The sequence below is a fragment of the Rhinolophus ferrumequinum genome, chromosome 18, assembly GCF_004115265.2.
Source record: "Rhinolophus ferrumequinum isolate MPI-CBG mRhiFer1 chromosome 18, mRhiFer1_v1.p, whole genome shotgun sequence".
In the NCBI taxonomy this organism is placed as follows: Eukaryota; Metazoa; Chordata; class Mammalia; order Chiroptera; family Rhinolophidae; genus Rhinolophus; species Rhinolophus ferrumequinum.
In genome coordinates this window covers 1,375,488-1,401,133 of record NC_046301.1, presented here as the reverse complement: position 1 = coordinate 1,401,133, position 25,646 = coordinate 1,375,488, and the positions used below count along the sequence as shown (strand labels likewise).

General features: G+C 45.2%; 1 protein-coding gene across 1 annotated transcript in view; it reads left to right on the top strand.

The window, feature by feature from the left end:
• The window catches only part of NDST4 (N-deacetylase and N-sulfotransferase 4), a 196,328-nt gene that overhangs the window by 96,476 nt on the left and 74,206 nt on the right, over positions 1–25,646 (top strand). The window contains exons 5-7 of the mRNA XM_033133341.1: positions 142–296; positions 21,362–21,547; positions 23,704–23,832. Coding sequence (XP_032989232.1) covers positions 142–296; positions 21,362–21,547; positions 23,704–23,832 — 470 coding nt within the window. The remainder of the gene's footprint in view (positions 1–141; positions 297–21,361; positions 21,548–23,703; positions 23,833–25,646) is intronic.

Genomic DNA, 25,646 nt, shown 5'->3' with positions numbered 1-25,646 from the left:
ATGTCACCAGGCCAGGGTCACTGTATCAGACCACAAACCAGGATCTAAGTGTCAGTGGTAAGAAGAATGACAGACATGACAGACTTGACCCCTGAGCTGCCAGGGTCCCCGGCTAACGGGCTTTGACCTTGTGTTTGCCAGGCACGGAGGAGGAGGACGAGGGCGACGACCTCCTGCTGCGCTCGGCTGCCCAGTTCTGGTGGTTCCCGCACATGTGGAGCCACACGCAGCCCCACCTCTTCCACAACGAGTCGGCGCTCATGGAGCAGATGGCTCTCAACAAGGTCTTCGCCGTGGTGAGTGCTGTTCGCGGTGTCGCCGCCGGCCGCGCGGTCCTGCGTGGGTGTGGGTGCGGGCGTGCTGGGCTGGGTCGTGGGACCGCGGAGGGGCCGTGAGAGCGCGTCGCGTGTGTGTGTGTGTGTGTGTGTGTGTGTGTGTATGTGAGTGTGTGCGCGCGCCGCGTGCGCTGTGGGGTGTTAACCAATGTATTTCAATAAGGAAGTCGCCCTGCCCTGTTTTCTGCACGAGGCCGTCCTTGCGCGTGAAGACCAGAGCGGGCCCCTTCACTGCATTCCCCGCGCATCGTCACTGGCCTCCTAAAGCATTTGATGCACAGATGGGGTCGGGACCCAGTGGATTATGAGGGCGGAGGCTCTAGACCAGTGGTCCCCAGGCCTTAGTGTCTCCTGGTCCCCTGGGACACTAAAACCCCGCGGCTGGGCCACACCTCGTAGTTATTCTGTGGGCTGTCAGAGCGCCTGAGACCGCGTTTCCAACGGGGTGACCGACGAGGGGCGTCACCCTAAAAAGAGGCCAAAGTGACAGGCGGCAAGCATTGGTTTGAGATCCAAAGAGCACGCGCTGGTTCAGGCAGAAGGCGAAAGGGTGCTCCGACCGGGAGACCAGGTGCTGGCGTTTATGAGAAAGGGAAGGGGGACAGTGACATCAGCGGAAGGAGGGGCTGCTCGCCGGGGCAGATAAGCCGACCCGGTGACTTATTGACGCTGCTTCTAGTCTGCAGTGGTTTTCAGTGCAGAACTCAGCGGTCGTGCTGTAATCGCACCAGCGTTCTCGTGAGCGTCGCCAAGGGCTCTGCGCACACGTGGTGGCCTGGGCCCAGCACGCAGGTTATTCTGCCCTGTGGGGGCCTCCCACGGGTCTGAGCGGTGGCCACTCCCGCTCCATTTTATAGGGGCTCCGTGTGTGAGTCCCTTTCCCCTGCACGTGCAGCTGGGACGGCAGATACCGCTGGCCTTCTGCTGGCTGTTGATTGTCCTGGAGCTAAGATACTTTTGTTCTTTGCATATGTTTTCTTACATTTTGAAACGACTGAAAAATAATCAAAGACGCAATAATATTCTGTGACATAAAAATTAAATAAAATCCAAATTGCAGTGTCCGTAAATAATGGGTTATTGGCACACAGACACACCCTCCCTCTGTATTGTCTGCAGCTACTTTCACAACAGCAGAGCTGGGTCATTCCAGAGACACCATCTGGCCACAAACCCTAAAACACTTACTGTCTGGACCTTGACTGAGAAAGTTCACCCACCCTTGCTCTGGAAATTAAGTGAACCACACCTCCCTTTAACCATCTAATGGAAGAAGAATTTCCCCCAGAAAAGAGCTCAGACACACTTTCTCAAGCCTTCGGCCAGTGAGACAGATGGTCACCGTCTGTGAGTCAGCACAGACCCTGGCCCCAGGGAAAACCGCAGCCTCAACAGCTGTCGTGTGCAGTGAGCCGTCTCTGCACGCGTGGTTGTGACGTGTCTGGCTGTGTAAACGCCATGTCAGGAGGCGCAGACCCAAGCCCGTGAGTCCTGCAGAGTGGATGATGGTAATGGGTCAGCACGCTGTCCCCCTCTGAGGCCCCGACCTGGGTCACCTCTGCACGGAGGACCCTTGCTGCACGTGTGGGCAGCACAACCAGCAGTTAAGATGATGGACGTGAGCACCGCCAAGCCTGTGTTTGCGTGCTGACTGCCATCCACGACTGCTGCTTAAAAATGACTCCGCCGCTCCAGGCTTCAGTTTTCCCATCGGTAAACACGAGGATAAGCGTAACAACTGCCTGCTAGGATTGTTTTGAGGATGCAGTAACATGCTCAGAGCACTTCCGGGCTTACAAGAACATTCAATACGTATCAATTAACCAATTATTATCTTCCTAGATCCAGATGACTATACAGTTGTGTCTTGTTTTAAAAAAGCCAAATATTTTTAAAATGTGGATTTATAGGAGGTCGATCTTCTCTTACTCTTAGGGAATGTCTAACAAATTTGGTACTGCTTCAGAACCTTGTAAAATTAAGTAACTATTCACTTTTCAAAACATACACTTACCCTGAGGAAATGTGCTGTATTCTGTCAGTGCGGTTACCTTGAAAATAAACTGTCCTTGGGCCGAAATCTCCCCAGCTCTCTCCCACTCTAAAGTCTTCCCTTCAGGCATGTAGGTTGTGTTTCATAATGGTTGCTTTCACCTGTTTATGTAATTTATTTTTTAAAAGCTATGCGGAGAGCACTGGGAATGACTCGGACGAAACTGCTTTCTAACGAAATGTTGAAAGTTATTTCAAGTCCATTCACTTACATTTGTTAAGTCAGTGTGGCTAAAAAGCTAGAGTGAAACTGATAAATATATTTTGTAAAAATAAAAAGTCTGACGAGATGTTGCATAGTCAAAATATTCCAACTAAAACGAAGTCCATTAAACATACATTTGAAATGACATTGTGCTCTTCCTTCTGGAACTCAGCTCCTTCCAGCAGTGACCTTCAGAACCTGACCTGTCACTGTAAACACAGGATGACAGTATGAGTGTAATCACAGAGGCAGGAAATGTATTTCTTCCCTGTGAAATTATCATCTTTACATACCCAGAGGACACTCCAAAGCCACCAACAGCATGAAGACGGGACGGGTAGGAGGGTGGGAGGCAGCCAAGGCGACATGGCCGTCTAAGCTGCAGGCCTGGCCACTGGTGACAAGGGCTAGCACAGCTGGCGACTCATTCAGTGTCTTCGTGCCTCAGTTTTCTTCCCCAAATGGTAATGAGTCCCTTTTTCATCCTCTAAACTGCAGAGATTATAGGTAATTAATTTGCATCAGCTCATCTGCTAGCCAAAAGCCTGGGACCAGATAATCCGCTGATCAATTCCAGTTCTGCAGCTCTGTGACCGCCGGCAGCAGGGACCACAGACTTGGGTGAACATACTCATTGAGCTGCAGCTGAAGCAATGTCGGAAGAGATTTCCAAGCTAAGTGACCGATTGATACTGAAAAGCCCAAAGCACTGAAATCGCCTCTTTATTCCATCCTGACGTCCCTCACTCCCTCAGCATGACCTTGGCTGACAGATGGACTGTCAGTGAAAAGCACAGTTATTCTGAAAACATTGACAAAAATGATCCAAATGACATAATGACATCACACTGATATTTCAAAAGTAGTTAAACAATCAATCGAGATGGTTTATTTGTAGAATTTCTCTGACTTCTGTGTGGATAGAGTTCATTTTTCTGTTCTCATGTATCTAAAACTCATGAGAGAAACACCTTGCAAGACTGTTTCCTCCCTGTTTTCTCGTGTGAGAAGAGCTACATCGTCCTTCTTCACCCAGACACATGGACGGACTAGCGTGAACGTAGGTGTTCGTGTATGTGCTCTGCCTGACCCATGAGCACGTGTGTGCAGTGAGTGTGTGTGTGTACATGTGCACATTCCTGCTTCATCCATGAACACGTATGCCCTGTGGGGGTGTGCACATGTGTGTGTTCATATGGAGTGTCAGTCTAGTGACGAACATGGCAGCCGAGATTATGGCCATTAACAGACGCTCCACCTGTGCCACCAGAGGGTAAGGCAACACTTCTTTCATTCTCTTCCTTTTAATGAATCATACCTTTGTGCTGCCATTCAGTTGCTTGGACACGTCACTAGATAGAAGCAAGACTCCAAAGGTGACAACAGACAAAGTCTACGAGGACGAGAAGCATGGCTCACGTTCAAGTGCTTGATGAGCAAGTTTCCAAAAATCGTTCCTGCTCACCCGCATCTGCTTTTCAAACACGGACAAGGGTGCCCGTAGCAGAAACCTGAATTATTTATTCTTACTCCACAATAAACTGGTGAAAAGAAGTAATAACTGCTGTCTGGTTGTTTCAGGTTACGCATTCAAATTTCCAGGTGAAAATTTAGGACCTTTTGCTCTTTTGATATTCACCAAAAGAATATCCCGAAGGAAAAAAGATCCTTTTTATCTATAATGCTAGTTTTTCAAGAATGATGTGAGTTTTTCTTGACATTTTATTGAACAGTCAGAAATCTTACTCATAAGTAATAAGTGAAGGGCTCTTAAAATAAAAGTATAGGTCTGAATCCTCCTTTTGAAATGTTGCCTGTTATTTATGAACTCTTTATAACTTTTTTCCATAATTAGACACAATATTCTTAATATGAAAAATGCTGGCATTTATATTGTTCTCATAAAAACCCAAACTCATCAAAGAGCAACTGTGGAACATCTTTAAGTGTCATGTGGCCTGCACAGTACATCAGCTGTGTGGAAGTTTAATTAAAAAGCGAAAAGAAATGCTGGTGAAATTATGATGCATGGAACAAACCGAGAGACTGCTCAGCCTCTGTCCCCACTCAGTTATGGAGTTGCGCTCTGTGCTGACAGGTACACACAACTCTGTCCCCTTGTGACCTGCCTCCTCCGGGGCAATCTCTGCACCAGCGCTGCAGAGCTGAGGTTGGGGACAGTGGCCTCGTCTGCCCAGGTAAGCAGGGTCCTGCGTGGGAGTGGCAGCTCTGATGGTCTCAGCTCGCCTCTCCTGCCCTAGGAACACCACCTTATAGCAGAGCTAGAGCCAGGACAAATCCTGGGCCAGGGGTCGCAGTCCCCTGCGTCTGGGACACAGCTTCTGTCTGTGAGCACAGGGGGCCCTCGCGGAGGAGAGCTGCAAGTTGCTCAGCTGCTCCTGCCTGGAACAGCTCTTCTGCACACAGAGCTGGAGGGATGAGAAAAGGCGGGTGGCCTGCCCCTCTCAGGGAGAATCATAGCTGTAGCCTGGATGCTAGGGAGCGAGGAACCCCAGTGTTCTTGGATGTACAACTGGGGCAGAAATGTTGTCCCTACAAAGTGAGGAACGCGGGGAAGGGAGTGGGCCATGGCTCGAATGCCGTCCACTTTCACTGTTCTTGCACCTCAGTGTAGTAGATTTTCTTCAGTAGGTGTTTCTTCATTTGCTGTACGTCTTTAGTTGACTTCTTACAGATTTTAGGTTTTCTTTAATAATTTCCACAAGTTATGGTTGTGTTGCTGGGAGAGGCTCCTCAGAGCTCCTCCCAACAGCAATCATTTCGGAAGCCTGAATTCTACCTTCAAATCTTGACAGTATGGCTACAGCCTCCTCACTGGTCTCCAGTTCCTCCCTGGGCCCTCGTGTCAACTCTCATCAAGGCAGCTACAGTGATGCTGTGAACATGCCATTCAGACCCTGTCACTTTTTGTCCCAAAGCCCCCACCTTCCTGAGAAGACCCGGGGCCCGAGCACCTGGCTCCCGGCCTCCTGTACTGCAGGCCTCCATCTGCTTTGTCGATGGAAGTCTGCAGTCTGCCTCCTTCACGCCGTCCTTGGTGGCCACTCGTCTTCACTGTCGCCATGCTCTGCTCCTTCTCCCAGCTTGGTGACTCTGGTGTTTGACCCCGAGGTTCCCCCCTCTTCCTACAAATCACTGCTGACCTACATCCATCCAGGCTTGGGGGTCCTTGAGTCTGTAAGCACCTTTCCCTATCTGTCGTTCTCTACACCACATACACACCCATAAGAACAAATTACAAAGGTGTGGCTTAAGGAATATTTTAGTGGCATCATCTCGTGTTAAATCAAAAGTTATCCTCACCAGAACCTAAACGGAATAAGGAGTGGGGGGAAAGCGCTCCCTTTGAATCTTCTTCCTAAAAGTAAATTGCGTGTGTTCTGTCTTATCTGCCATTTGCCCTGTTTCTACTCCCTAAGGATCAGACCACTTTTATTTTACTTCATTTTTATCTACTTCAATCCTTGTTATCCATTTTCCTAATTCTTCATACCAAAGTTGCCACTCTACTTTTGGATTTAAGCCTATGAAAGAAATGCAGCTTCGGTTGCTGGTAATTCCCCCTGAAACACCAGAATTGCTGGGCAGGGTCCTCAGATTAGAATCCACTGTTTTTTGTTGTCTTTTGTTTTGTTTGGAAACAATTCCCTTGTTAAGTCTGTTGTGTCTAATTTTGTATCAATATTTTAAATCCTAAAGCAGGGTAAGCAAAAAATATTTTTAAGTTTGAAAATGCATTAAATAATGAAATCAAATATGAAGGGCATTTCCTTGGGAGATGGAGCAGTGAAAATTTGCTAAATGTTTAGGAAATGGAATATTTATATGATCTTGAATATATTTAATTCTACTTATTGGAAACCTATCATGAGGAAAATGGTCTTAGGAAGGAAAAAAATGATAAAATCTCAGTGGGAAGATGACAGAACACCAGCCAGCACAACTGAGGCTCATTTATTTACATAAGCACTTAAATGACTTTGTTACTGAGTATAGAATTTATTTACACAGGCATTTTATAGTCGTTTAAACGCGTCTCCATGTACCATGTGGTCAGTAGAGACCACGCTTCGTCATTACTCTGCTAGTTCTTTTTGCTCGCTGTGTTACACGCGCATGCCTTTCTTAGGTACTGTTGGAGAGCGTGTTCACGGATGCCATTCATCCATCACCACGTTCCTTTTCTCCGACAATATTGTTTGGAAGGAAGCACGCCGTCCTTCGTGTTTGATTCAGGATAGTCAAGCTCACATGCCTACAGATGCGCCTTTAGCACGCCGTGTCAACATGGCACGTTGTATGACAAGAAGTGAGTTATCCATTTGTCACGGAAGAGTTTCAGGATTTGAGTGACTTACAGTTTTAACCATTTCAAAGCGTAACTTTCTCAAATGCATGACTTGCTGCTTTTAAATTAATAAATGCACCCTGAGAATCATGTCACACTTTTCACAAGGACTGAAGGTTTTCATTCTTAATACAAGTGATGGCGCGGAGCCAGGCGTTTGCTGTGTTCAGTCTGCTGAGGTGATGCCGACTGTTTGCTCCTAGTTTCCCAGAATGTCTGCACTCTTGTGTCACCTCTTCTAGTCTGTGCTTTGTAAGGCTGACAGCTTCCTCTTGTGGCCATTGTCCTGTTATCTGAGTCTCGCCGCCTGGTTCCCATTTCAGTCACATGAAGGGGTCAGGCCAGAGGACGCTGAGGTCCCTGATATCTCCCAGGTCTCTGAATCGGGGTTGTGCTGAGCTCAGAAATCAGACAGAGCCAGCTTCTCAGGCTCATTCCTAAAGTGACCGTGAGAGCTCTGAGCTCACCAGCAGGCATCTTGTGCTCAGTCACACCAATAACCCACCCTCCGCCGTGGGGTTCCCAGGCCAGTGCTCCCTCAGTGGCACCACAGCGCTCCCCAAGCAAGGGCTGGGAGAGCCAGACAGTGTCTGCCTGAGGTGAAGTGCAGCAACTCGTGTGGCCTGTTTTCCTAATGACCTTCTGTTAACCACAATCCAGGTACTAAGGTAACGTGGTACCTCAGTTTTCAAATGTAATCCATTCTGGAAGGCCGTTCGAGTTCTGAAACTTTTGAAAACAGCCGACAGCTAGGCCTCAAGATCTTGCACTCAGCGGAAGCCGTGTGACATGTTCGACTTCCGAGGTGTATTCGAAACCGAAGCATTTACTTCTGGGTTTACGGCTTTCGTAAACCAAAATGTTCATCAATGGAGACGTTCGGAAACCGAGGTACTGTAATATACGTCACTGTAAAATACAAGTGACGTCTGCAAAGATGAATACTGTTGAAGAACACAGAACTTTCCTTCTACAAATCATTCCTGACCTATGTAATTGTATAAAACTTAAGGACTAATATGGACAATTGAAGTGTGTCAATGGCATAATGGTCAGTGCTACTAACAAGTGGAAATATTGTGACTTCTCTTTCAGCTGCCCACTGACAGCAGACAGGATTTTACAAGTAGGATGATATTGTTCAGTCAAGTTCCTAGCTAGCTTATTCAAGCTCTCGCTAAGGCTTGAACTCCTGTTCTCACCAAACCTACAATATGAAGAGTAGCATGAACTTTTTGCCTGCAAATTACAATGGGTATTTCATTAGCTATTAATATTCATACTGTATGCAAAGGATTTAGAGGGGGAAAAAATGGCTTTTCTTGTCATGTGTGGTATCGTGGTAAGTCCTGGACTTGCTGGTCTGTTATTGCCAGATAGATGAAAAAGTGTCCCTTAGACAGAAAGTCTCTACGATACGTACTGTTTGATTTTTCTAGCAGAAGGCAGCATCAGATGCACCTACCCCCCAAATTTCTATCTTAGCTGCAGCATCTTTTTTCTGTCCAGTCGCTGTTTTATTTCTGAACACGTTTAACCTCAAAGGAATAAATAATACCTACAAAATGCACTGTACTATTGGGCATGGTAATTGAAGGAAATGAACTATTTATGTCACTCAACCTGAATTAATATGAATCCATCTAGACTTGCATCTGTTTGTCCTGGGCACCTGTTACCATTATTTTTGGTAAATCTTGGAAGTCATTCTTTATAGTTTTTATTCATTTCAGTCATCTTTTAATGTTAGCTAGAGGATCTCCAGTTCTTCTCAAGTGCTGATACATGACAGACACAATTGCAACAGAGATTTCCCCCAGGAGATAAGCTAATAATGGCTTCAAGGAGTTGTTAATACTTAATTTACTTGGCTTTAAGGCAAATAAATATTTCCTCTAAATATTAGTTTTGTTTAGATTATACAGAACAATGAACTGTGCTCAAAATACAAAAGAAAAAATCATGTTCCTCTGAATGATACAAAACTATAGCTATTTTTACATATAAAAATATTTTGTGACATGAGTTTAGCCTATGCATGCCGTAACCTAATTATCAGTGTATTAGTTAAGTTTCTGTGTTTGACTTCAGACCAGTCTTGGTTCAGATTTCATGTTTGCCAATTACTATGGGTGGACTTAGCAAATGACTTAAAATTCCTGTGCTTTAACTTTCCAATATGTGAAATAGGGGTGATAGTAGTTCCTACCACATAGGTTTCTGTGAGGATTAGATAAGGTTTGTACATGCCCACGCATGTTTAATGCTTAGCAATGTGCTTGGCACATAGTGTTTCAAAAAGCATTTGTCATCATTATCTCCATCACCATCATCACCATCATCATCACCACCTTCACCACTACCACCATCACCACCATCACCACCATCACCACCATCACCACCATCACCGCCACCATCACCACCACCATCTCTATCACCATCACTACCATCACCACCGCCTTCACCACCATCACCATCATCATCACTATCACCACCATCACCATCACCACTATCACCATATCATCACCACCATCACCATGGCTGCCATCATTTTCACCAAATTTCTTTAAGAAGTATATGACAATTCCTTTTGAAATAAGAGTTTGATGATGATGATAAAACCATCATATAACTTTTTCAAGGTTATGTGACATGCAAGTTGGGGCCAGATGCAAGACACTCTAATCTTTGCAGTCTTCCATCTATCCGTAATTCAATACTGATGTGTTCACTAATAGTACATATAAGGTTTGGTACAATCTGAGGTTTCAAGCATCCACTGGGGGTCTTGGCACGTATCCCCTGTGGTAAAAGGGGGACCACTCTACCCATTTTCACATTCTATCTTCTGAATGAATCCAAAGTTTGCTTGTGGAACCAAAGCATATAAAGACTGGTTTATCAGCTTTTATTTCAAGTAGGGGACGTTTAACATAGTTCTGGCCAATTGAATGGAAGGATAAGTTGTGGCATGGGACTTCCAGGAAAGGAGGTCACACACCACTGGTCCTACCCCCTGCCCTTGGCCCTCGTTCCTATCTCTTGCTAGTTTGTGGTTGTATTGGCTACAACTAAGGGATTCCTCTTAAAACTCTGAAGGAAAGGCCAAGGGAAACAGAGACCCCACTTGTGGCACTCAAACTTCTAAACCACCGCTTAATTCCAGATCTACCATTACTCGAGAAAAATAAGCTCTTCTTTCTGTAATCCACTATGTTTTCATTTTTGTTTTTCTGGTACATAGTGTGAACCCATCCCTACTCAGTGTTTTCCCATTGCATTTTTTTCTCTTAAGCTGTTTTGAGATTTGCCTACATTCAAATTTCCTCAGTGTCTAAAATGCACAGACCCATTGAGGGAATATTTATATAGAATGCCCCGAATATAATAGCCCAACACTCTTTAACAGATGTTCATAGTAAGATTTTTTTTATTAAATTTATTGGGGTGACATTGGTTAATAAAATTACATAGGTTTCAAGTGTACAATTCTGTATCACATCATCTGTATATCACATTGTGTGCTCACCACCCAGAGTCAGTTCTCCTTCCATCACCATATATTTGACCCCCTTTACCCTCATCTCCCACCTCCCTCCCCCCTCACCCTCTGGTAACCACTAAACTGTTGTCTGTATCTATGAGTTCTTGATGGTGTGTTTGTCTTGTTCCTCTGTTGCCTTCAGTTCTATATCCCACATATGAGTGAAGCCATATGGTTCTCGACTTTTTCTGTCTGACTTATTTCGCTTAGCATGATAATCTCAAAATCCATCCATGTTGTTGCAAATGGCAGTATTTCATCTTTTCTTACGGCCAAATAGTACTGCTTTGTGTATATATACCACATCTTTATCTAATCATCTATCGAATGACACTTTGTTTGTTTCCATGTTTTGGCCACCGTGAATAATGCTGCAGTGAACATCGGGATACATATATCTTTACAGATAAATGTTTTTGAATTTTTCCAGTAAATACCCAGAAGAGAAATTGCTGGGCCATATAGTAATTCTATTCTTAAGTTTTTGAGGAACCTCCACACGGCCTTCCATAGCAGCTGCACCAGTCTGCATTCCCACCAACAGTGTATGAGGGTTCCTTTTTCCCCACAGCCTCTCCTACACTTGTTATTATTTGTTTTGTTGATAATAGCCATTCTAACAGGGGTGAGGTGATAATTCACTGTGGTTTTGATTTGCATTTCCCTGATAACAAGTGAATTGTAATGAGATTTTATGCCTATTTATCAATCATTAGTTTGTGAATGGATTCTTAGAATGGTCAATAATAACATAACTAGCTTTCACTGACAGGTTTTAATTTTATTGCTTCAATGACCAAACTTGTTTTTAATTATTAAATGAGTGAAATAATCAAGAGCCAAGGGTGTACTGAGCATACCTTATTCAAATTAGATAATTCATCAAACAGGTTAGTTACCATGTTTTCCTTTTTCTTTTCTTTTTTTCTCTTTTGCATTTTTCAGCTTGAAACATTATCTCAGCTTGATAGTTTCTTTTATGTCTTGTCTGTCAGGGGTGGACATTTTCACTATGCCATGGCTACCTCTTCAGTTGCCTGTAGCCGTTTCTGCAGTAACTTGAGTAACGTGGAAATGCGAACAACTGTCTCCTACCATGTCGACAGTGGAGAGAGGTAGCTGGTGAATAATGTAGGAGATTGGGCGGTGCTGGAAGTGAAGTAGTTTTGAGATGAGATCTGTGTTGATGCTTTGATTTCCAAATATGATGCTACTTCAACAAGATAAAACAGAAATATAATATTATGGTGTGGTTATTGGAAACATGTCAGCATGTCCATAGAAAAGTATTGTACTTTAATCCCCTTTACAGACAGTTAAGTGAGCATAATGTGTATTTTTTAATATATACATTTATTAACATAAAGTGACTTTTTGATGACCTAAAGTAACCTATTTCACATGGTAGTAGAGGTTCTACAAAATTGAAAACAATCAGAGATATGACTCAGTTTAACTTATAGAGAAGCACAGGGTGTCCCAAAAGAACAGAATGTAAGAACACCTTGTATTTGGGGTGTGTGTGGGAGAAACTGGCAACCAGAGGGGTGGCTCATTTCTACACCAAATGTTTAAAGCATTTCCCATAAATGCATTAAGCTGACATTAAGGGGGGTGGGGGAGAATGACTCCTAAGGGAAATCTCAGCTTGACTCAAAAATAATATTGCAAACATATTCATTGCTCGGAGAAAGTAATAGTTTGTGTGAATCTGTGTCTGCAAGGTGATACGTTTAAATTAGTGGTTCCAAACCATCGTCTGTATAATCGTGGAAGATCCAATAAGTTTGGAAATATGTTCCTATTAAAAAATGAAGAACAGTCTAGCCAGTGACAAAAAGGACAAGTCACTGTCTTTAACTTGTATGCTTCACACACACACTCACACACACGTGCGCTTACACATACACACACCCCTTGCTACTCCACCTTTATTCCACGAACATAGGCAATCAGGCAGAAGATTTAAAAAACAAACTATTTAATGTGTGCTGTGTATACATAATCCAGGTACTAAGAATGGAGGAAAGATCTGACAAGATAAATTAGGTGCAACATTTGCTTGAGACAAAATGACAAATGAAAGTGTGAAATGGAGTGATGTGAATTAAGCTCACTTGTTTTGAGCCCCTTTCTTTTCTTTCTTTATTTTTAATTAAAGTTTATTGGGGTGACAATGGTTAGTAAAGTTACATAGATTTCAGGTGTACAATTCTGTATCACATCATCTATAAATCCCATTGTGTGTTCACCACCCAGAGTCAGTTCTCCTTCCATCACCATATATTTGACCCCCTTTACCCTCATCTCCCACCCCTTACCCTCTGGTAACCACTAAACTATTGTCTGTGTCTATGAGTTCTTGTTTCTCATTTGTTTGTCTTGTTCTTTTGTTGTTTTCAGTTTTATATACCACATATTAGTGAAATCATATGGTTCTCAACTTTCTCTGTCTGACTTATTTCGCTTAGCATTATAATCTCAAGATCCGTCCATGTTGTCACAAATGGTCCTAATTCATCTTTTCTTACCGCTGAATAGTATTCCATTGTGTACATATACCACAACTTCTTTATCCATTAATCTATCAAAGGACATTTTGGTTGTTTCCATGTCTTGGCCACCGTAAACAAAGCTGCAATGAACATTGGAGCACACGTGTCTTTATGGATAAATGTTTTCAGATTTTTTGGGTAGATACCCAGAAAAGGGATTGCTGGGTCATATGGTAATTCTATTCGTAATTTTTTGGGGAACCTCCACACTGCCTTCCATAATGACTGCACCAATCTGCATTTCCACCAACAGTGTATGAGGGTGCATAAGACCTGAAACAATAAACTGCATAGAAGAAAACATAGGTACTAAACTTATGGACCTTGGGTTCAAAGAGCATTTTATGAATTTGACTCCAAAGGCAATGGAAGTAAAAGCTAAAATAAATGAATGGGACTATATCAAACTTAAAAGCTTCTTTACAGCAAAAGAAACCAACGACAAAATAAAAAGGCAACCAACTGAATGGGAGAAGATTTTTGCAAACAATGCCTCCGATAAGGGGCTAATATCCAAAATATACAAAGAACTCATACAACTCAACAACAAAACCCAAACAACCCAATTGAAAAATGGGCAGAGGAAATGAGGAGACATTTCTCCAAAGAGGACATACAAATGGCAAATTGATATATGAAAAAATGTTCAACATCACTAATCATCAGAGAAATGCAAATAAAAAACACAATGAGATATCCCCCTTTTCTTGTTTCCGCTGATAGTGAGCCAGGGATGAAGTCCTAACAGGATGCACAGCACCGCTCTGTCTGACTGACACACTTAGGAATCACGAATGTTAGCGTTTCTTCCAGGTCCCGGGCATTGCTAGAAGCTCTAAATACTTACTATTTGGTGCCGTTCCTCTCACTACTGAACTAAACTAGAACTTGACCTTCGCAGGCAGCAGCAGCCGCAGTGGAGAGGAGCTGCTGACATGCAGTCCTGGCTTTGCCCCACGCCTCCTGAGACCACACCTTTGCCCCTGCACGTCCCCGGGTCCCCACGTTCCTCCTCACTCAGCATATTTCCAGAAGCGGTCATCCCAAACTCGCCCCTGCATATGCCCTGACCTCCTCCATGCTTCTTGCTTCATCGCACTGTCCTTCAAAACCTCATCCCATTTGATCCAGACATCTGCCCAGTCTGCGCCTGTGCCCTGACACTGGACGTGGCTGGACCTGCACCCAGCTGTCCCCACGTTAAAGCCACAGCCAGAGACCTCCCTCCCATGGACGCTCAGTGCTGCCCGGAAGTTAACTGCTCACTGTCCTGCTGTCCCCAGCCAATTCAGTACCTTCTCTCTCCAGAAACTACCGTGCGTTTGCCCATCCTTACTCTCCACTGACAACCTTCTTATCTTCCTATAAATAAGAGCCAGTCAATTAGAAGAGAACTCCTGCTTGCTCTCATTGCTACAGCTTCAACTTCACCCTGACGCCAAAATGCAAACATAGGTTTGATTTTCATTAGAAACACATGAAGGTATATACAGAAAAATACAGTTAGAATTATCTTTATAGGCAGTTACTCAAAAAGTCATCATTACTTAGTAATATCTTTCTGAATATATCGATACCACTTAGTAACATAAACTGTTAGCAGTGACAAAAACCTACCTGTGGATGGACATCCCAAGGGGACACCAGGCCGAATTCTCCACCCTTGTACTCAGTGCCATCCCTTCCAGCCGGTCAAGAATGTCTCCCAGAAACGCCGCTGCCCCGAGTCACCCGCTCTCTGCAGAGGCACTGCTCTTTCTCCCGTCTTTGGACAGACATGCTTATGCTCCTTCGCTCTCCATTCCTAGACTCTCCTTCTAGCAAAACTCCCTGCAGTAGTTGTCACCCTCACTATCTCGTGCCAGCTCCTCCTTTTCTCCCTCAAACCCACTCGGATGTGTTTGCCCTTCACCACCCACCAGAACTTCTCTTGTCTGAGTCACCAGTGACACCCTGTGTTACACCAGATGAATGGTTCCTGCTTCTCATTGGACGCCACCGGTTACCAGCGTTTGACATGCTGAGCTCAGATGCTCTGCCACCACTTCGCCGAGTTGTCCCCACTTCATCACAGGGTCCCGGCATCCCTCCCATGTCATGTGTGTTACTCTTCTTTCTCAGTCTGTTACTGGCTTTCTTCCTTCTCTCTGCCCCAAAGGTCTACCCTTTCACCTTTTCTCTGTGTACACACCCATCCCGTCGGTGACCATAATGAGTCTTAGGACTAAATAAAATCCATGTGTCCATAACACACCAGTTGAGATCTCCAGCTGAACTCTCTCCTCCAAATGCTAAACTATTTTACTTCACTTCCCACCTGACATCTCCAGTTTGAAGTCTAATCCCAAATGTGCGTCCTGTCTTTCTCCCCAAACCTGTGTGATTGGTCAACTCCCCAGTCTCATTTGGCAGGAAGTCTGTCCTAGTTCTCATGTTCTGTGTGCAACCTGCCATCACTGAAGCTGCTGTGTCTCCACCTTCACCCCCGTTTAGAGTAAGACCACTTCTCACCAGCGGCGCCGGCCCCACCCTGTCCAAGCGATCGTTAGCTCTCAGGAGACTGTGTCAGTAACTTGTCAACTGGCTCCTAGCTGCCTCCTACCTCCTTTCAGCCAGCTCTCCAGAGCTGCCAGAATTTTCTTCTATAATGCTAGCTCTGCATCTCACTCAGGGTAAATACCAGCGTCATCACAGGGACCTATGGGGACCTAAACAGCCTGCACTGTGCCTCTCCTCCGGGATGCTGCTGGCTCGGCCTCTGTGGAAGCCTACTGGGTGTGAGTGGCGCCCCCTGCGGTTGTCATTAGGTAACTGGTGAGACCATTTGTGGCATCCCTGCCTCCTGACATTGTCTATTGATGTTCCCGCCCCTGTTGGCTGCTTTGTCCACAAACAACTGAATTCTTAGTCTTCCTCAAATATGTCTGAGGTACTTTCAATTGAGGACAGTGTATGCACTGCCCTCTCCGCCTGGAATGGTCTTCCCCACTCTGTCCATGTGGCTTAGTCCCCCACATCGTCCCACCTGGACTCAAAACACCCCCTTCTCCATGACCCCTCAGTGAATGACCTACGTAACATTGCAACCCATCCCCCTCCGTTCTTCTCCCTGTCTCGCTCTGTTTTTCTCCATAGCTCCACAGCACCTTCTAATGCATTCCACAAGTTACCTACTAATTTCATGTCACCTTGGTCCCACTCCACTAACACATATACTCCCACCTGTCTGTTGTGTTCAATGCTCTTTCCTTGGCACCTAGAATGGCCCCTGGCACATCTAGATTGTCAATAAAGTAAGAATTCTGGCCAAAAAATAAACTAGCGATACATGTGCCTACGCCACCACATTTTGTACAGTGGGAATGAGACTTACTTAGTTTTCTGTTAGTTCCCTTCAGGCAGAAAGTAGACGTTCGGCAGGTCAAGAATATTAAAGGAACATCTCGGCTGCCGGAATTTCATGCTCTAGAAGCAGTGCCATTGCTTTGCTATTTCTTTTTCAAAAGAAAAATCCATTTGTAACACAGGGCTCTCCGGGATTTGTCACCACTTACTGGGCTTCAGTCTGAGCGGTGCGCGGACTGACCCAGCCAATTTCCAGGTCACATAGTCATTGCTTTCTTCACTTACGAGAACAGAAGACAATTTCAGTTCCCAAAACACAGTGAAAAATCGCTGATCCTAGGATCATTCTGAGTTCACGATACTATCCCAAGTCCTTATTAGAAGGAAAAATAGATAATGAGACCAGTGTCGTCGCTCCTGAGTCGCTCCCTGGGAGTTGTGTATTTAGGACAAACCAAGACTTTCAGTTCAAATGCATACTGTTTACTGGGTTAGCTTTTGGCTACAAGGGCACTCATTTATGCAACCAGCATTTCAGTACTCCTCTTTTATATTCATGTATTACGCATCGACAGTGGATTTATTAATGACATTCTTATGTAGTATTTCCTTTAGATAATACGTATTGTACCCCAGCAATGCCCCAGGCACACTGCTGAGCACTGGAGAGAGAGAGAAAACATCCCACATGTGTGATGGGCTGCTTCCACAGCCATGTCTCCTGAGTGCAGACACGAGCTCCTAATAATGAGCAATGCCTCTTGTCTGCGCTTCCTCCTCTCCTCTCAAGACGTCCATCACCCTTCAGGTTTCTGTGCAGCTGCTTGCAGGAGACCCAGGGAATGTCCCCTGTCCATCAGCCCAGCCCTCCCAGCTCCCATCTTCTCCTTGTTTCTCTGGCTGCCTATGGTGTGCCAGGTCTTCTAAAAAGGACTACACCATGCAGCATCAGAGTGCTGCTCACGCTCTCCTGTGGTGCTTTTCACCTGTGCAGGTGACGCCTGCAGATCACTGACGATTTGTTAGGACGTGGTTATCCTCATGAAGGGCTGTTGAGATGCATGTTGGTCCAGAGGTGCTTGTGCCACCAACCGTGATCCATTAGAGCAAAGTTATTTTAATGCAGTTCACCCCCTTCTTTCTTTATGTTGCCTGTTTTATGTGGTTTCACCACAGTGTTACCTGTGCCAGATACCTGCGGCATTTATTATTTAAATAAACAAGTCTCCTATTTATTTCCTCTGTACACTAGGCATTGGGTGACCAGCACATACAATCTAACAGTCCTTTGTGTAACATGCTAGTGTCCAGCTAGATGGGTGGGTGTTTCCATCTATCAATGAGTTTTCTTGTTCAAATACTGGGTAGTGCTTCAGCAAAGTCTTCCTCTGTTCTCCTGGAATTCAAACCACTAACATCTCGCCTGGACCATTACGCCCTTTAAATTTATCAGAAAGGGGCCAAGACCACCTGCACCAGCCAGGTTTCCATGCTAGGAACCAAAGCCACTTGGAATTGCTTTCAACAGAGAGAGTATGTCCTCAGTGGTGTAAGTGCTTCCAAAATCCTTGGAAGGGCTGATGGAGCAGGTTCCAGGCTGTACTCCTCTGGGGACACAGAGCCAGATGGAATGGGTCCCCTGGGGAGCGACCACTCCTGAAGCTGCCACCTGAACCCTGGCAAAAGCAGTAAGTTCCCACTGCTGCCACTGCCGTGCCAGCGGGCGCCGAGTGCTGCTTCTGACACTGCCTGATCTCAAGGTCGTGCGTGTCGGCGCCGGGAACCAGGAGCTGCTGATGCCAGTTTCTGCCCAGCAACCACTTTCTGAGATCTGTCTGAAGCCTTCTCATTGGCCGAACCTTGTTTGCATCAAAAATGACAACTGCAGAGGAGTTTGGGAAATGGAGAATTTTGCTTTATAACCTCTCCAAGTAAAACTAGAGAGTACACGAGGACTGGTTCAGAAATATGCATTACAATCGATTCCCTTTTGTCATGAACTCAGGTCCCACTGGTAGCAAGTTGTTGGAAAAGCAATGCCACCATCTGTGATTCTGAAGGAGAACTTTGGGTAAATTCCAGCTCAACACCTGTGAACACGAGCAAGTCATGTCCCCTCCCTGAGCCTCAGTTTCCACATGGGTAGTGACGTCCAGGCCTCCCACGGTAATCAAGGTCTCCCCAAGAAGACTTTGTAAACACACATGAGTGTAAAAACACATCTCGGAGACCAGGTACTAACTACGCAGTTACACAGACACGATCTGTGGGAATGGTCAGAGAAGGATTAGACGCACCACGTCAGGTGCACTGAGGGCTTTAGCGCTCAGTATATTTTGTTCTACTTTTTGAAAAATGGTGACCCTACTTTTATACAGTCTGTACATCACCACTTTAGCTCATTTTCCAATCAACTGGGAATTTAATGTGCCTGGGAAAATTGGATCACGTTAAACTCCCCTGTAAATATTTGTGGTGTTGTGTCATAATATATCATAGAATTTCCTAGATCCTGTGAGAAACACTGTTCTAATACATAACAAAAAGCCATATCTGAATTAGTTCATCCTGTCATTGTTTATGTCTATCTTTATGATTTCAAATGCTTCCTATATTCGCATTAGAAAGGCTTTCAGATCTTATCATTTCGTGATGCCGTGTGGGTAGGATGCCCAGTTCACTTTTCAGCGGGCCAGTCTGTGTGAAGTAGGTCTTAAGCTCTGCACAGTAAAAGATGAAGGTTTCTAGTACAGCAAGCCCCTGATGACAGGAAAGGAGTTTCCGGGGAATTACTTTTCATTCTGTGTTACCATTTCAATTGGAAAAGCATAAACCCATAATTATCTAGTGTGATTTACTGTTTTGATTGAGCTGCGGTTGTCAGTGTGATAAGATGACCTTATGAGCAGTATAACACTGAGTCCCAAAAATCAATAAATATAATAAAATCCTTTTACTGCCCTTTCCTTCGTACTCACCAAATCAATTGCTTTTTACCTTCTGGTTTTTCATGAAAGTTCTACAATTCACTTTACTACCTGTCAAACATGAAATGCCTTTTTTTTTTTTTCCTGAAAAGACACAGTTGTCTGATATTTCAATTCTCTGCCTGATTTTCTGTTCATCTCCTTGTTTCTAGGACACTCACATGCGTATTGAGTGTCCTAGGCCCCGGAGACGGGAAGTGAGGGCTGCAGGGGATTAGTGCAGACTGTTAGCATCCGGGCACCTTCTACTCCTGGGAGAAGACTCTTACAAACCCCCATGTGGGTCACTGAGAGCGTGAGGAGGCCTAACAGGCTGTTTCCCGTCTGGCAGTGGTCACACGCCTCCGTCCGCACCCGGCAGCTGGCGCCTTTGCCTCCAGGTGTCTCTCATGAGGAAGTTCTTCTGTGTCTCCCTCGTGGCTCACATCTCAGGTCCTGATGACACTCGTCCTCAGAACACTCTGTGACAATTCACTGGGCCGCATGGAACTCACCTGAGAGCCCTGGCACGTTTCCAGTCCACGCCCGAGTGACGTGTCAGGGACAGGAGTGGCCGGCCCCTCTGGCAGCCTCCAAAGACTTTCCGACCTTGCCTTGAGCAGAAAGCACACACTCCTGGAGAAGGAGGTTCTGTCAGCACACGCCAGGAAATGAGCTTGCCCAGCGCCTCACAGAAGACTCCAGCCCATTCCCCAGCACGGCCTTCAAAGCTCAGTCTCTACAGAGTCGCTCGTTGTCGTAAGTGTGAGAAGATCCAGAGTCTTGCTGAAGAGGGGAATTGTGCTACACGTGAGGGTCGTCCCATGAAAGAAGGGCATTTAGGGCCCGTCTTCTGCACCGAATGTGGCCGTTACCCAGGCGGAGTGGCTCTGTGGTCTCGCATATCCCTCCAGAATGAGCTATTCTGCGGTGCGTGCCGTGTAATAGACGACATCAACCGCAGCGGTCAGCAGTCCCTGCTCTGTGTGCTGATTCGGTCAGCTCCCATTGTCATGCATAACCTCCGTGGATGAGAGTCAATCCTTCAGCAAGTCTTTCTAAAGCTGATTAGCATTTAAAGGGAGAAATGGAAAGATGCAGAAATTAGAAAATGGTAGCTCTATAGCATGAACCTTGCAATATAACACTGTTCTTTGACACTTTTGTTCATATTCTTGTTTTGAATTTATACCTGTTTCCTTTAAAATAGACTGTTTACCCAAAGCAAATGTCTCATGTAAAGTGTATGCTTTATAAAAATAAATGGAGCTGCTCAATGCTTGCTGTTCCCACACTTGCTGTGTAAAGCATCACTGGGCCTCGGGTGGCACTTATCCCTGGCTGTCTGGCCACCTCGTCAACTCGGTGCTGTGTTCCTGTCACCGCACCATTGCAGTAGCTTCCTGGTACACAGCCCCCCGCCCCATGCTTCCTCACGTGTCACTGGGTCACGGAGCATGAACGGCCTTCACGCTCAGAGAGCACCCTCGTCTACACTGTTCACAGAATTAATTGCAACCCCTCAGATGAGCAGTTAAAGCTCCTCACTTTACGGTTCATACTTACCTTTCTGGTTGTCTTCAACATCATAGACACACACACACACGCACACTCTCATGCACATATACTCACACACATCCGCTCACACACACACACACACACTCACTGCTCTTCCATCTCACATGTGGGCACTTGCTCAAGTAACACTTTCTTCCCAATCTATCTGAGGAAGGGCCCTGTCCCTTCCTATCTTCCCCCCAGTTTTCTGTATTCAGAATTCAGAATTAACCCCACCCCCGCACCACGTGCCCAAAGCATTTACCATCAGAACTGTGTGAGCTCATGTGCTGCTGGAAGACAAAAACCTCTGTCAGTTTTTGTATTTCTCACACGAGTCGTAGAATTCAGTGTGTCCTAAGTAGAGGCTGTGACAACAACTATAACTGAATTCCACTGACCCCGTCCCTGTGATGTGCTGGCTTTCTCGCAGGAGCACGGCATCCCCACGCACATGGGCTACGCGGTGGCCCCGCACCACTCCGGCGTGTACCCGGTCCACGGCCAGCTGTACGAGGCCTGGAAGAAGGTCTGGGGCATCCAGGTCACCAGCACCGAGGAGTACCCCCACCTGAAACCCGCGAGGCACCGGAAGGGCTTCATTTACAACAGCGTCATGGTGAGTGCACGCCGCTGTGTGGACGGGGCGTGACACGCACGTCGCTTCAACTCCCTTCACACGAGCACCATCCGCTCCTAGTGGTGACCGGCCACAGGGTAACACGTTGTGTGGCTCCGGGCTTGCTTCTTAAGCTGCGGGTGGAGGGGGTGTCAAATCCCAGACAAGCTGGAAATGTTGGGAAAGAGTTTCGCATATCGCCCCCTGCAGTTCCGCATGGAAGCCTGGTCTGGGGAGCCTAGGCTTCTGGGGAGCGTTCCTGTGTCTGTTTCTTGGGTGGTTTTATTGAGAATTTTCTAGGCAAAGTGTGGGTTCGTAAATTAAGAGAACACCTCACAAGTCTCTACACTGTCAACAAAATCTATCAAATAGCATCTTGAGAGCTAAATTCCTCCACTCACTTTATTTTGACTCCCAGATGCTCAAGAATACCTTAGGATGCTATTGTTTTTCATTTTTCTTTTCCTCGCCTACTACAAAAAGGAGGCGTATATTTTTCACATACACACACACACACACACACATGCACAGCACACACTCGTATATATTAATTGAAAAAATAATAATCAGCTGTAAGAACAATGTATCAGTTCTTTTGTATGAGAGTAAACCAAATGAATTTTAAATGAAAACTTATAATTCTTCCTTAAAGAGAAAAAAATAGTATTCTTTACTTTGAAATAAAATAACCCATCTTAAAATGTCCATCCCACTTGCAGTGCCTTAGATCATATTTTCATCATCAGTCGCCTAGATTGTAGCAAAGGTTTACAAACTGTTCTCCCACCTTAAGTATTTACATTTTCCCAATCCGTTATTAAGATTGATGTTAAAAATATCTACCTGTCAGTCTGCCTGTCTGTCTATTCACTTTCCAAAACCAAAGGAAAAACAATAGCACTCAATATTCATTAATCGTAAAACTTTAATATTTTATTGTAAATTGGAAGACTTAAAGAAGCCTCAGATATAAATGGAGCGATTGCTAATGCAAATGGTGGTATTGATATTCATGGAAAGGCAGGCGGTAGAAAAAGTGTCGCTCACATAATTCCAAATCAGAGCGAAAGTACCCAGTTTTCCCCAGGGTTGCATGACCACTTGACATATTATGAAATAAAAGCATTCCATTAAACTGATATTACATGCATTCATTTACCTTGCATTTCATACAAACTATTATGAAAATTAAGCAAAGAATAAATAAAATTATAGCCACCTGTGCAATTGGATGAATTTTTCCATTAGACGATAAGTAGTGTATTATTCAAAATAAGTTCTTGGAATAAAATTACTTATTTGTTTTCTCTGTTGAACATTCAGATTTACAACAGAATTAACCACAGAATATGCCAAAAGCAGTCATTAGATGATTTAACTACTACTGTGATTAAAATTTCAATTCAGAGTGTAATAAAAACAAAGCAAGGTGAAGGAGGGTGTGGAAACTGATTGTTTGAGTCTCAGAACCTGAGATCCAAGCCAGACTGAACTTCAGAAGCAAGGGGTGTGATGGCGTAAGAATGGGATGTACCCTTGGAGACTCTCCATATTTGACTTAAATTAACCCTAAGAAAGCTTTTGTTTTGTGCCAGTCCTTTAGCATAATTCAGCTGCTGGGTGAGATTTACAGAGCTGAGTCAGATGCTTTAACCCATGTATAACAGGAAGGCCAACCCATGGGTCCTGGAGCAAACTAAGCCTGACACACGGCTGGAGGCAAAATGACAGCTCCGAAGCTGTCCTCTCTCGGGCACCTGGTGACAAGACAGGGCACCCTGGAAAGGACAGTAAAACTGGGGAAATACAAGGCAGCAGCGGGAAAGAGGGAGACCAGACATGAGATGGACGGACTCCATTAAAGGGCCACAGGCTGAGTCCCCAGGAGCCGAGCAGGGCTGTGAGGACAGGACACGGGACGTCACTCACTCGTGGGGCCGCCAGGATTCACAGCTGACTCAATGACATGTAACAACAGCTATAGTTTTGATGTGACAACTCCTGTAATATTTACATAATTGCACACTGTCATCAAATCTTGATCACAATAAGATTTTGGCTTCAGCAACCAAGGAGACTTGATATGCAGACCAGAAGTCAGAGGGAGTGGGTGCAGGTTAAGGAAGTTCTGTCAGCCGCCGCTCTCCCTTCCACAGGTCCTCCCACGACAGACCTGCGGGCTGTTCACCCACACCATTTTCTACAAGGAGTACCCCGGCGGACCCCAAGAACTGGACAAGAGCATCAGAGGAGGCGAACTTTTCCTCACAGTCCTTCTAAACCCAGTATGTATTCTATTTATGCTTTATACAGTAACATCAGAATTTTCAAATACGTGTTTCATTTTGTTTCTATTCTCAGCTCTTTCACAAGAATAGTCGGTAAATGCTAGCCCTCCGTGAGAGAAATTAGACTGTGTCTCCGAATTATTCAATTCCCTGATGATCTTAAGTCAAGGAGAACACAGATTTGTTAGAAAGCCTGTGCTGAAGAGAACAACTAAACGTAACAGTGAGTCTCCATTGGCTTCTGCTCTTGAATCGTAGTAAGACATTACTACGTAGTAAGATATGCTGTTGTCTGGCCCGAAATTAGCCTTCGGTGACATTGGTGGTATGTACTTTGTCCGCAAGCTGAGTTTGCTTCTGGCCCCAGACTCAGTGGGCCCACTTATGTCATTCATTCTCTGGAAGTGATCTCTTTGCTAGACTGCATTCCACACACGCAGCTGAGTACTGTCAGCTTTGTAAACGAGCGTCATCCAGGGCCTATTCTAAAATTCTCCACTAATTTTATTTGGATTCAAAGATAGAGAATTGGCCCCCTTTTTTTTTCATTAATCGTTTCCTTTCCGCTTTGAACGCTTGCAGTTTCATTTCCTGTTCTATGTGGGACAGTGTAGCAGTGCGAGGGGGGATGTCATCACTGGACAGTGTTGGGGTCATTTCAGCCTTCTGACTTTTCTCCCAGGAAGACTCCACCCATGACGTTGTAGAGAAGCACATCTTCTCTACACCCAGTGCCCCCATGTTTACAGTGAGAAATGTTCATTCTCAGAGAAAATCACTCATGCTTTAACCAGAACTGCAGCTCAGTTGTCTGGGGGGAAGCTCCAGCGATGTGTAAAACAAATTATGTACAGTATTTTAATTCCTGAAGAAATTAAAGAAAAACCTACATTGTGTAAAGATGAAAACTTGTAACTTGGATTGGAGGGGTGGGGAGTGGGGGTAGAGATGCTTTATCTAAGTAATCCAAAGCCTTCCTCTCAACCTGCCCAGCTAGTCCAAACAAAACAAAGCCTGCTGTGTTGGGGGGCCCAGGACTGGGGAGCTGGGATGCTCAGTGGCCTTTAGCAAGAAACTACTTCTCAGGACTTGCGTGCTCTCCTGTAAAAGAAGCTTGTGGAACTAGGCAGCTTTCAGCGTGCCTCCAAGTATTCTCTGCTTGTAAATCCGACACGTTCCAATTTGTTGTATATAATTCAAGCTTATTGACAATTAGGAGACATCAAGAACATTCTAAAAATAAATTTCGGAAATTGAAGTCTGCGTGTGACTGTAAATGAAAGCAAATGGGGGAACTGTCCTCTTCTCCCCTCCGCTCACTCACTGAGGATTTGGTCTCCCCGGAGGCCAGGGCCCATCCTCACACCGTGTCCATTCTGGGGCCACACTCCCGGCCCTGGACGTGCCCTCGTCCCCGCTCAGGGGAGTGGGCAGGTTGGGACACTGAACACTCCTCCCTAAACCCCTGTCCTTCAGGCCTCGTGGCCACTGCTGTTGGCTACTGGATGCCAGTCTAATCTGATCTGACTGCTTATCCCTGGATTCAGTACCCCTCACAAAGCATCTTTCCGATGGGTCCTTTCTATAAGGTAGAAAATTATTTAGCATTTCTCTTTTCAGCGCTTATTGTGAACTAATAACACCAAGTGCTGTTAACCTCACTGAAAAAGCTTGTCATGGCCACAGATTAATCTGAAATGCAGGTGGAAAGGAGCAGTGCGGGGGAGGGAGGTGCTCGGGAGGCTTCTCTTATCCAATCACGAACTGTACTTTATCACTGGAGATTGATGGTGAACTCGGGCATTGGTGCT